Source organism: Carcharodon carcharias, chromosome 27, assembly GCF_017639515.1.
Source record: "Carcharodon carcharias isolate sCarCar2 chromosome 27, sCarCar2.pri, whole genome shotgun sequence".
Lineage (NCBI taxonomy): Eukaryota > Metazoa > Chordata > Chondrichthyes > Lamniformes > Lamnidae > Carcharodon > Carcharodon carcharias.
The window spans coordinates 15872194-15885222 of record NC_054493.1 but is presented as its reverse complement, the minus strand read 5'-3'; the positions used below and the strand labels follow the sequence as shown (position 1 = coordinate 15885222).

Here is a 13029-nt window from a genome sequence, read left to right as displayed (position 1 = left end):
AGGCAGTATACAATGGACGTATTAAGGCCACACCACTGTTAAGCTCCAGTGGGGTTTATGTGGATGGGTCTCGGTTTTAGAAACAAGGACTGTATCAGACGAGGACTGTGGCTTTGCTTCTTGACAGCCATAGTACCTTTGTATATATATATATATATATATATATATATATATAGTACCTTTATTAGATACCCATCGCAATATTCAGCCCAGAAGTCTGAGGTTATTGTGATCACAGCCCTTCAATCTGTTACTGATGGAATCTCCAACTATTCTGAAAATATCCTTTGGTTGTAACTCCCTCAGGGAAAACCTACATCTCTGGCAAAAAAAACACAGCTTCTCCAGAGCAGAAAGGAAATCACTCACCTACCACTCTGAACTTCGAAGATTTGGGATCTTGCTGGTAAGTGACTGGGACAAGTTGCTATTTGTATGGTGAATGTACATCAGCAGCAGGAGTTAGTGAAGAGGGTGACGGTAATAACCAGGCCGAATGACTCACCAGGAAAGCTGCTCCAGAGGCGTTTCCTTGGGATCCCCTCAAAACACAATCATTGGCACCAGGACAACAGTCTCCAGTTAAACCTGATTTTAAAACTTGTCAGGACTCTGACCCTGATATGACTGTGGTCAAAGAGGCCGTACACTATAGCAAAGACTTTCCCTCATCCCTCACAGCAAGTAAGGATTCACTCAACTTACACAATGAGGTTTTCTATCACAAGGATGGCTCTATTTTTGATTTAGGTCACACCTTGATGGCTTAGAAAAGAATTAATTTTGTTTATGAATCAAATTAGGAGAGTGTTTCTGTTTCAAGTCCTCAATATGTTACATAATTACTCCTGATGGCTGAGGATGTCCATTACTGCCTGAACCTGTGTCTCACCTGTATCCAAATTAATCTGGCCCTGCGAAATGCAAGGTCCCAATGGGCACAACCCATCTGAATTGTGTCGTGGGAAATATAGACAGGCCCACAACCCACAGTAAAGGAGGGGAATGGTATATCCTGATAGTTATATGTATGTTGGCTGGTGGATTGAAGCTTTCCCTGTCTGTAAAAATGATGCAGTCGCAACAACTAAAAGCTTGTGGGAAAAGATTTTTACCAGATGGAGCTTTCTGAAAAGGATAGTGATAATGGTTCTCAATTCAGAGCAGAAGTAATGCAGCAGCTCTGTCATCTTGTGGGTGTGGAACAACATTTTCACATCCCCTATTACCCAGAGTCCAGTGGGATGGTCGGGAGCTTTAATCACTCGGGAGAAAAGACACTGAAAAAAGTTGTCATGAGGGGAGCTAATGAACTGGTCAAGGTCAATGACTGGGTCACTGCCTTGCCTGGTGTCTTAATGACCATTCACTCCACTCCTGTTCACTCACCCAGTCACAGCCCAGTTCAGCTCATGACAAGTCAACCAATCCAGATTGTGAATCCCCCCCCAGGTGGCACTCCCCATGGCTAATCGACAGACTCAGGACCAGTTTCTCCACAACCTCCAACAAACTTTAACACCCTCCCTGCCACAGGCAGTGGAGATGATGATGCTGCCCATCACAACACCTCCAGGGAGAACCAACCCACCCATTACATTAACTGTTCAATGAGATGAAGTCACGTTAAAATGTTAAAAACATTGTTAAACGGAGTTGGTCTGGGGTGGGGGCCGGTGGTTGGGGGGGCTACCTGAGAAAATCCATTTGATGATCTAAATAGATTGGGAGAAATAAATCTTATATTAGCAAATTGGAAACGAGGGAAGGAAATACAATATCTGTGTTACCATGGAGATCAGTGTAACTCTTTTGAGTACAAACCCGTTTCCATCTGTTTCAGATGAAGTGACATTGTTTCATAGTTTGCCATTATGAGATTTGAACTCTTGATACTCTTTTGAGTAAACCTGTTTCCATCTGTTTCAGATGAAGTTACATTGTTTCATAGTTTGCCATTGTGAGATTTGAACTCTTGATCTTGGGGTTACAAACCCAGTACCATAACCACTTGGCTATTTAGGCCAAGTGGAGATCAGTGTAAACTGTACAAAATGAAAGGGTCATAATGAGGAGAATAAACGGTGTTTGATTTTATCCAACAGGGACAAGATGTGGATGGTCATCGTGCTCCTGGACTGTGTCCAGGCTGAAGTTCTGTTCCTACCGTATGATCCTCCCCCGGATTGTCCTTTCTGAGCTCCAGCCAGGTGATGGTAAACACTCAGGTGGGAAAGACAAAAATCTACAACAATATATTTAAAACAAAGCTGATTTATTTAATATATAACCAGAATACTAAACTTCAGTTCAATTATTAACATCAGAAGAAAGAAACACCAACTCTCAGAATGAAGATGGTTCAGTCCTGGGTGTGATTAACAGCAGGAAAAACAGCAGAATCTAACCCCAGCTGTCACTTGTGAACTTGCTGGTGTCTCACCAGGTTGGATAACTGAGTGAATCCTTTCCCACACTCTTAGCAAGTAAACAACCTCCCCCAGTGTGAACTTGCTGGCGTCTCAGGAGATTGGATAAATGGACGAATCCCTTCCCACACTCAGAGCAGGTGAATGGCCTCTCCCATGTGTGTACGTTGGTGTGCTAGCAATTCATGCCTGCTTTTAAAGCTCTTCTCACAGTCAGGACATTTAAAAGACCTCTGATCAGTGTGAACCAGTTGGTGTGCAGTGAGGCAGGATAATCATGAGAATTTCTTACTTCACACAGAGCAGGCAAATGGCCTCTCCCTGTGAGAAATCACCGGGGTATCAGAAAGTTGGATGAATGAATCTGTTCCCACACTCGGATCAGGTGAACTGCTTCTCCCTGCTGTTGGTGTGTCAGCAACTGGTACCTATTTTTAAAGCCCTTCTCACAGTCAGGACATTTGAAAGCTCTCTTATCTGTGTGAACCAGTTGGTGAAAATGAGGTGGGCTGACTGAGTGAATTCCTCCCACAGGTACAGCAGGTGAATGGCCTCTCTCCAGTGTGAACTCGCTGGTGTATCCGAAGGTCAGATGAATTAATGAATCCATTGCCACACAAGAAGCAGGGGAATGGTCTCTCCCCAGTATGAGTGTGTCGATGGATTTCCAACAGCAATTGGCATTTGAATCCTTTCCCACAGTCCCCACATTTCCATGGTTTCTCCATGGTCCTTCTGCCTCTCCAACTTGGAAGATCAGTTGAAGCTTCGTCCACACACACAACACATGTATATATACATGTATATTTTCTCCTTGTTGTGAGTGGTGTGATTCTTTTCAGGCTGTGTACCGGAACACTGAAACACTCGCACTCAGGTGTGTGTGTCTCGGTGCTTTTCTGGTCACACTGATGTTTGAAATCTTGTCCCATGGACAAACATTTCTCCTTCCATGTTCAAAGGCCGATGATATTCAGGCCCTGATGAATCGAGTGACTCTGTCAGATCTTTATAATTGGTTTTAGTTTCACACCTGTAAATCCTCCCCTCCTAACACCTTGTAAAAAGAGTTTACACAGAATTACACAGAATGTACAGAATAGACACAGGCCATTCCTCCCAACTCGTCACTGCTGGTCTTTACACTCCACAAGCTTCACCTTCCATTCCATCTACCTCAGCTTAGTCTTTCAGTTTATCTTTTTATTCCGTTTTCTCTTGTCTAGTTTCCTTTTGAAATTATCTCAGCTTTTTGCCACAACCACTTCCTGTGGTAATGAGTTCACTTTATAACCGGTCTCTGTGTAAACACATATCTCCTTATTTCCCGACAGGATTTATCAGTAACTATCTTGCTTTTCTGTCCCCTAGTTTTGGATTTCCCACAAATGGAAACATTCTCTCACATCTACAAGGTCCCACATGGCAGACTGGGCAGAAAAATAAAACCTCATGGGACCCCAGGGCAAGATACAAGTTGGATGCAAAGTTGACTCAATAGTAGGAAGTGATGCACGATGGCTGATGGTGTTTTTTTTGTGACTGGAAGGCTGTTTCCAGTGGGGTTTCACAGGGCTCAGTGCTGGGTCCATCATTCCTGGTTTATATCACTGATTCAGACTTAAATGTAGGGATATGAATAAGAAGTTTGCACAAAAAACAAATGGGTGTGTGCTTGGTAGTGAGATAGAAAGCTGGAGCCTGCAGGGAGATAAGAATGTACTGGTCATGTAGGCAAGACCATAAGAGATAGGCCATTCAGCCCATTGAGGCTGCACCATGGCTGATCTGATTGTGGTCTTAACTCCACTTTCCAGTCCGTCCCCAATCTCATTAACCTTTGATTCCCTTGTAGGTCAAAAATCTGTCGAACTCAGCCTTGAAATATTCAATGACTCAGCCTCCACACTCTCTGTGGAAGAGAATTCTAGAGACTAATGCCCCTCCTCATCACCGTCTTAAATGGGAGACCCCTTATTTTTAAACAGTGTCCCTTACTTATCAATTTCCCCATGAGAGGAAATATATTCTCAGCATCTACCCTGCAAATCCCCTCAGAATCTTGTATGTTTCAGTAAGATCACCTCTCATTCTTCCAAACTCCAATGGATACAGGCCCAATCTTTCTTCATAAGACAACCCCTTCATTCCAGGAATCAGCCTAGTAAACATTCTCTGAACCGTTTCTGATGCAAGTATATCTCTCCTTAAGTCAGGAGACCAAAATTGTACACAGTACTCTAGATGCAGTCTCACCAATGCCCTGTACAATTGCATCAAGATTCTCCTACTTTTATACTCCATTCCCATTGCAATAACGGCCAACACTCCATTTGCCTTCCTAATGACTTCCTGTACATGAATGCTAACTTTACATGATTCATGTACAAGGACACCCAGGTTCCTCTGTGCTGCAGCATTCTGCAGTCTTTCTCTCACTATTTCAATAATATTCTGCTTTTCTATTCTTCCTGCCAATGCGGACATCCTCACATTTTACCACATTATACACCATCTGCCTATTCACTTAACTTATCTATATCTGTTTTCAGACTCTTTGTATCCTACTCACAACTTGCCTTCCTACCTATCCTTATATCATTAGCAAATTTAGCTATAATACATTTGGTCCCTTCATCCAAATCATTAGTATAGATCAGAAATAGTTGAGGCCCCAACACTGATCCCTGTGGCACTCCACTAGTTACAGTTTGCTAACCTCAAAATGACCCATTTATCCCAACTCACTCTTTCCTGTTAGCCTATCCTCTTTCCATGCTAATATATCACCTCCAACACCATGAGCTCTTATCTTGTGCAGTAACCTTTAATGTGACAGTTCATTGAAGGCCTTTTGTAAATTCAAACACAGTACATCTCCTGGTTCCCCATTATCGACACTGCTTATTACATCCTCAAAGAATTCAAGGCTCCTCCATCATTTTGGAGGTGACAATGGGAGAGGCAGGGGAGATGGAGAGCCCTTCAAAAGAAACTAATATGAATTAGAGATATTAAAGAGATCCAACACACTGTGTGTTTAACACAAAGCTGGTTTGACTTTAGTCCAGAATATTAATCACTGTAACTGAGCATGACTTCTTTAACATCAGAAACAGACTCCAATGAACAAATGGATTAACAGCAAAATCCAATCAGAGTAGTTACTTGTGAACTCGCTGGTGTCTCAGCAGGGTGGATGAGTGAGAAAATCCCTTCTTACACACGGAGCAGGTGAACGGCTTCTCCCCTGTGTGAACTCGCTGGTGTGTCAGCAAAGTTGACGACTGAGTGAATCTCTTCCCACACTTGGAGCAGCTGAATGGTCTCTCCCCAGTGTGAACTCGCTGGTGTTCCAGCAAGTCAGTTGACCGAGTGAATCCCTTCCCACACTCGGAGCAGATGAATGGCCTCTCCCCAGTGTGAACTTGCTGGTGTTTCAGCAGGGTAGATGAATTAGTGAATCCCTTCCCACATTTGGAGCAGGTGAATGGTCTCTCCCCGGTGTGAACTCGCTGGTGCGTCAGCAGGCGTGATGACCGAGTGAATCCCTTCCCACACTCTGTGCAGGTGAATGGACTCACTCCAGTGTGAACTCGTTCATGCACAGTGAGGTCAGATAATTGCCTGAACCCAATCCCACAGTGAGAGCACCTGAACGGTCTCTCATCAGTGTGAACACGTTGATGGCGCATCAGTTCCCCGGAACTTTTATAGCACTTCCCGCAGTCTGGACACCTAAAAGGTCTCTCGTCAGTGTGAACTCGCTGGTGAGCCAACAGGTTGCATAACAGAGTGAATCCCTTCCCACATTCAGAGCAGGTGAATGGTCTCTCCCCAGTGTGACTGCGACGATGAGTTTCCAGCTCAACTGGATAATTGAATCCCTTCCCACAGTCCCCACATTTCCATCGTTTCTCCCCATTGTGACTGCATTTATGTTCTGACAGGTCAGATGATTGGTTGAAGGTTGCAGAACACGTGTACAGTTTCTCTTCACTGTGAACGGTGCTTTCTCCCTCCATGTTCAAAATCCGATGATATTAAAGTTAGGATAAATTGGGCGACTCCATCAGATCCTGATGAGTTACTTGGTTGGGGTTTTCCGGATGCAAATCCTCACCTTCTAATACCCTGTGAAATTGATTTAAAACAGAAAAAAGGGAGTGAGAGGCAGCTCACAAAAACAAAAGGCAGGTTGTGAAATTGAGCTGAATGTATCTGGTAATTTGTGTGGACAGCATGAGGAAAAAAACTGTTTGATTCTTGTAAAAACGCATCTATTTCACTAATGGCCTTCAGGGAAGGGAACCTGCCAGACATTCTGGACCTACTGAAGACTCTGACCTCTGTGGAAGGAGGGTGCGGGAAACAGGGTGAGAAGGAGGAGGGAAATTTTATGTGCCTTAAACCCGACCTGAACTTTGACAAAACCGCCCAAACCCTCAACCTCCACCACCTAAAAGTAAATCCTCCCCTTCTAAACCCCTGTAAAAGGAGTTTCCAAAATCCATCCCTTTCAGTCCAGGATAGAAATTCACAACATTCTCTCCTGCTGACAGGGACAGAGAAGACTGCGCATGCGCCCCGCTGCACATTGCCCCCTATAAAGATGGCGGCCGTTAACTCGGGCCCGTGATCAGGTTCAGTTCCCCGGCTGTTGCCCTACCTGGACTAAATGCGGGACTGATAGATTTTTAACCTTGGTCCGAAGCCTCCACTGGGTGTTTATGAAGCCTCTGCGCCCATTCCGCCGCCTCCGTTAAGCCCGTATAATCAACCGTAATTCACTGATTTCGGAGTCCAGGTGACCACCTCACTGCAGTTCCAGCACCCAAACTGCACATGCGCCAGTTCCAACCCGCAGTGCGCATGCTCCATTCACAGTCCACCACTGCGCCTGCGCAGGCGTTTCCTGTAGTGAGTATAGGGCACATTCTGTATCGTCGAGGATGCTGGGTAAGACCCACGCCATTGAACGATGACATTGTTCAATAGAACATTATGATTTGTGATCTGATGACGTTGCAGCCATAGGGCCAATATATAAAATTATTAAATTAATTGATACAGCAAACAAAGTGGCCCTCCACCACAGTTCTGTCCTGGGTGTAATTCACAGCAGAACAAACCACTATGGTTAAGTGTGAACTCACTGGAGTTTCAGCAGCTGGGGTGAACAAGTGATTTTTTTTCTCCATACATGGAACATTTAAACCATGCCTTCCCTGTAAGAGTATACCTATTGTGGATAAAATCCTTTGAATTTATGAAGCTGAGGTGTGAATAGGTGAGCAAACTGAATAAATCCCTGGAATTAAAACTCGAATGATGATCATGAAACCATTGTCGATTTTTGTAAAAACCCACCTGGTTCATGAATGTCGTTTAGGGAAGGAAATCTGCTGTCTCACTTGGTCTGACCTACATGTGATTCCAGACCCACAGCAATGTGGTTGACTCTTTAAAAAATGCCCTCTGAACAAGGGCAATTAGGGATGGGCAATAAATGCTGGTCTAGCCAGCGACACCAACATCCCACAAACAAATAAAAAGAAACACGTGTGCAGTATCTGCATGGTCACTCTCCGGTGTGACTGTCCTGCTGTGTCAGAAAATGGGATAACTGAGTGAATCCATTTCCACATTCAGCTGGTGAATGATCTATTCATGTGGATTTACCTGTGAGTTTCCAGATCAGATGGGGATTTCAAACACTTCCGGTGATGAATTCCAGATTCTCAACATTCTCCTGGTAAAAAAAAAACTTCAAGTGCTGTAAATCTGAAATAAAAATAGAAAATTCTGGAATTTTCTGCAGAGCTGGGAGCATCCACAGAGGGGAAATATAATTTACATTTCAGGTCTGCAATCTTTCATCAGAAATGTACTGTGTCAGTGCACAAAGCTGAAATGTTAACTATGTTTCCGAATCCACAGACGTTGCCAGACATAGAACCATAGAAAAGTTACAGTACAGAAGGAGGCCATTCAGCCCATCTTGTCCATGCCAGCCCGAGGACACCCAGGTGCCCTTTCTAATCCTACCTTCCTGCACCCGGCCCATCGCCCTGCAGCTTACAGTGCCTCAGGTGAGGATTTGAAGCATTTTCTGATTCTATCTCCTGTTAAAGGAGTTTCTCTCGAATTGCACATTAGATTTGTTGGTAATAAACTTATATTTATTTTCATCCATCTCAAACTGGAACCATTTTCAACTTGCCTACCCTGTCAACCCCATTTATAACCTTAAAAACTCGATCAGGTCATCTGTCACTCTCCAGAGAAAACATCTCCAGCTTGTTCAATCTTTCTTGATAGGTATAACCTGCCAGTTCTGGCAGTATTCAAGTACATTTGACACAAGCACAGCAGATGTAACAACCAGCTTTTCACCTCAGTTCCCGCGTTCCAGGGCCACAAATACACTTTCTGGGTGATACAGCAATTTACTTGTACTTCTTCCAATTTAGGATCACATATTCACTGCTCATGATGTGATCCCCTCCATACTGAGGTGACTAAATCAAGTTTGGGTAACTGCTTTGTGGAACATCACCATTCAATCTTCAAATGTATTCCTGAGCATCCAGTCATTTTCTATTTTAATTCTCCACCCCATTCCTGGTCTGACCTCTCTGTCCTCAGTCTCCTGCACTGATCATAATCACCACTCCCATTACTTCAGACTGCAGGTGCTAGTAATGATTCTGCTGACGGTATTCATACTCCCTCTGGATCTGAATTTTATTTGTTCACTTGTCATATTAGTGTATTGTCTCATATCAGACAATTTTGTCTGACATTATCCTCCCCTTTGTCATTTAATCACTCCTGCCGTCTATTAACAATGTTTTTTCCTTCTCTTCCCCTCTCTTTGCCCTGACTCTGTACTTGTTTGTGAACAATTACATCTCTAAATTCTTCAAGTTTGATAAAGGTTCACTCACCTTAAACATTGATTCTGCTGCCCTCTCCATCGAGGCTATTTGGCCTGCTGAGTGTTTCCAACTATATCTCTTTGAAATTCAGATTTGCAGCGTCTGTAGTGTTTTGTTTGTGAGTCACTATGGAACATTTTTCTCTCGCTTAATGTAATCAGTTTAAAGAAGTTAAAGAAGGAGCTATTAAGGAATGAGGCAACAATTACTGTCACCCTGTTCGAAAACAAATGTAACAAAATGCACTTTTTAAACTATTGTTTCATGGGATGTAGGGTCGCTGTCAAGACTAGCATTTATGACCAAAACCTAATTTTCATTGAACTTTGTGGCTTGATTGGCCATTTTAAAAAGCAGTAAAAAGTCAACCACATCACCGTGGGCAGGGAGTCACGTGTAGGTCAGACCAGATAAGGACAGGAGATTTCACCCCCTGTCGGAAATTAGAGAACCAGGTGGGTTTTCATGACAATCGATGATAGTTTCATGGTCACCATTACAGAGGCTAGTTTTGAAATTCAGACCTATTGAATAAATTTCTCCCACTGCCCTGTGTCCGTGCATCCGGGTTATTAGTCCAGTGGCCTGATCATCTGCCCTTTGCAATTGAAACACAACATTTCCACATCGGATGAAACCAAGAATTTCACTTGTAAATCAAATATTATGATCACAGCACTATGGAAATCAGTGTCAAACATCCCTGACCAAGGGGAACTGATCATACATCTCTCAGTCTAATTCACAAAAAGGAAATGCTGGGAATACTGAGCAGGTCAGACCAAGTCTGTTGAGACAGAAACAGTTAATGGTCCAAGACACTGAATTTCATCAGGACAAGTTCACAGGCACAGAAAGTGGGGGATGGGGAAATAATAAAAGAGAAGTTTGTGATTGGGATAGATTAAATAACAAAGGGGATGAGGATGCATGGCAAAAGCGATGGTAGTGGAACTCGTGATGAAACTACAGTTGGAAGAACATTATGTATCTGTCATCTATTTCTGCTCTGATTGGAAATGTGTTGCTTTTCTGTTGACCCATTTCACTTCACTAAAAACTCTCAATCTTTCTCCACCATTATCTTTTACAAATATTTAATTGAACAAACATAGGCAGTTACATAGGAAAACAATCATCATTTTGAAGTGTTGAAACAATGAAACGCATATTTTCAGAACCATCTTGTTCATGGTTCATATGAATATTTTACAGATAATCTTTAGTTTGGGGAAAATTAAGGTTGTGAGGATAAGGTTATTAACATTCTAGGCTTTTGAAATTGCCACAACACCTCAAGAAATGGCAGTTCAAAGAGTGATAAAAACAAAAAAACTGCGGATGCTGGAAATCCAAAACAAAAACAAAAACAGAATTACCTGGAAAAACTCAGCAGGTCTGGCAGCATCGGCGGAGAAGAAAAGAGTTGACGTTTCGAGTCCTCATGACCCTTCGACAGAACTTGAGTTCGAGTCCAAGAAAGAGTTGAAATATGATTTCAACTCTTTCTTGGACTCGAACTCAAGTTCTGTCGAAGGGTCATGAGGACTCGAAACGTCAACTCTTTTCTTCTCCGCCGATGCTGCCAGACCTGCTGAGTTTTTCCAGGTAATTCTGTTTTTGTTTTAGTTCAAAGAGTGACACATGTTTGTTTAACATGGTCTGCATAGAAGAGGGAGAGAGAGAGAAAGCTATAAAATGGCAGGTGCACTCATTTGGCTAGAAATCTGGCGACATAGTGTGTATGAGCTGTATTGTCCTGACTTTGTTAAAAAGGTAAACGTTTTAAGCAGACTTCAAGGTTAAGAAGTTTGGTTAATTAATGTAAATATTTATTGGTACATAGGCTCTCTTTTGAAATACCATTATGCATTGTACATTAGACCACAGTTACAAACTTGTCCCTTGTACTTCCAGTGAAGTCGAGGGCAGTTTTCAGTGGCTGCTTCAGTGGACTGAAAATCAGAGCGATGCACAGAAACAATGTGGTTCTGATGAAAGGTCACAGACTGAAATAGAAGTAAACTATGTTTCTTTCTCCACAGACACAATCAGATCTGCTGAAAATTCCAGCACTTTCTGCTTTTCATTCAGATTTCCAGCATCCACAGTATTTTTCTTTTCCTGAACTGGAGAGTGCTGAGAAGGTGGAGCTCATTGCAAGAAGGTTTGAGATCCCCGTCTCAGCTGGAAACTGATGAGTAAAGTCACAGCATGACAAGATAATCACCATCTGGAAGCGGAGGGGGATTCAGTCAGTCATCCCATTTACTGACACAATAGCAGTCAGACTTCAGAGAGACCTTTCAGATATTTCACGAGTGAGAAAGGATTTGCTTAGTTTTCTCACCAATTTAGAAAGTTCAAAGAATTTGATTCACCAATCAGCGCTTTCTTTCTAGAAAGAGACATATTAAGTGTTCTGAGCCTTGGGAAAACAATCATTTCTTTCCCCCACGTTCTGAGACTCCAGTGAGTTTGAATTTAATTGTTGAAGTGTTAATTTCTATTAATTACACCCAGGACAGAACTATGGTGGAGGACCCGTGCACATTGGCTGCTGTTTCAATTGATGTGATAATGTCACATTTTGACCCTATGACTCCAATCGATCACAAAACACGATTTTCTGTTCAACAATATCGGTGCTCAATGGCCGGGATTTTACCCAGCATTCGCGGCGGGGCAGAATGTGCCCTAGCCTCGCTGCAGTAAGACCTTGCGCAGGCGCAATACTGGGTGTGAGTCCAGCATTGTGGGTGCTTTTAGGGGAGCATGCACAGTTGCTTCCTGCAGCAAGAGCTGGTCAAAGGAGATGACAATTTCCGAGTGTAGGCGCGTAACTGAAGCCGGTAGATGGGGAGGATTGGAGGCGGTGGAGTGGGCAGTGAGATTTTATACAGATCCACAGGCGTCTTCGACATCCGAATAAATTGCAGTGGTCCCGCGGTCGCAGCGAACGGTCGTGGGGGCAGCTGCAGTCCGCGGTTCTCAGTAAAATGGCGGAGTTCACGGCCGCCATCTTTACTGGGATCAGTGTGCAGCGGTGCGCATGCGCGGTCATCCGTGTCCCTGTCATCAGGAGGAGAAAATGCTGTGAATTTCCTTGCCTGACAGGGATGGATTTTGGAAACTCCTTTTACAGGTGGTTAGAAGGGGAGGATTTACACACAGCAAACTCAAACCAAGAGAAATATTTGTCTCGTCTGACATAGGTCTTTAAAATAAAAACAAAAATTGCTGGAAAAACTCAGCAGGTCTGACAGCATCAACGGATAGAAAGACAGAGTTAATGTTTCGAGTCCATATGACTTCTTCAGAACTCAGGTCATACTGACTCGAAATGTTAACTCTGTCTTTCTCTCCACAGATGCTGTCAGACCTGCTGAGTTTTTCCTGCAATTTTTGTTTTTGTTTTAGATTTCCAGCATCCGCAGTATTTCGCTTTTATTTAGGTCTTTAAAATCCTCATTAGGATGGGCATGTCGATGTGGACAGAATGTTTCCACCTGTTGGTCTGTCCAATGCTGGAGGTCCTGCGTAGACAATAGTTACAAATAAATCCAACAGGAAAACTGGAGATGCTTCTTTCCTGAGGCAGCAATTAAAATATGGAACAGTAAGTGGCTGTGAAAAATACCTGAGACACTTTCAAAAAG

General features: G+C 43.2%; 1 protein-coding gene and 1 long non-coding RNA gene across 2 annotated transcripts; one reads left to right on the top strand and one right to left on the bottom strand.

The window, feature by feature from the left end:
* The first annotated feature begins 312 nt into the window (after positions 1–312).
* LOC121270586 lies at positions 313–3885 on the top strand. The gene is made up of 3 exons (XR_005941579.1): positions 313–406; positions 2106–2228; positions 3801–3885. It is a non-coding gene; the product is annotated as an uncharacterized LOC121270586 (long non-coding RNA).
* A 1482-nt stretch (positions 3886–5367) lies between these two features.
* Positions 5368–7253, bottom strand: LOC121270299 (zinc finger protein 239-like). The gene is made up of 3 exons (XM_041175608.1): positions 7099–7253; positions 5606–6563; positions 5368–5412 (listed from the first exon to the last, which is right to left on the bottom strand). Exons 2-3 carry the CDS (start codon positions 6452–6454, stop codon positions 5368–5370), a joined length of 894 nt encoding a protein of 297 aa, XP_041031542.1. The 5' UTR covers positions 6455–6563; positions 7099–7253.
* Between the last annotated feature and the right edge of the window lie 5776 nt (positions 7254–13029).

What these genes read in the sequence shown, in the direction of transcription:
- LOC121270299 (XM_041175608.1), bottom strand. Translation starts at nt 6,454, where the DNA reads ATGGAGGGAGAAAGCACCGTTCACAGTGAAGAGAAACTGTACACGTGT. An exon ending in CCCTGCTGAGACACCAGCGA is followed by an intron (nt 5,413 to 5,605) that starts GTTCACAAGTAA and finishes TTTCTTTTGAAG; the next exon opens with GGCTCTCCATCTCCCCTGCC.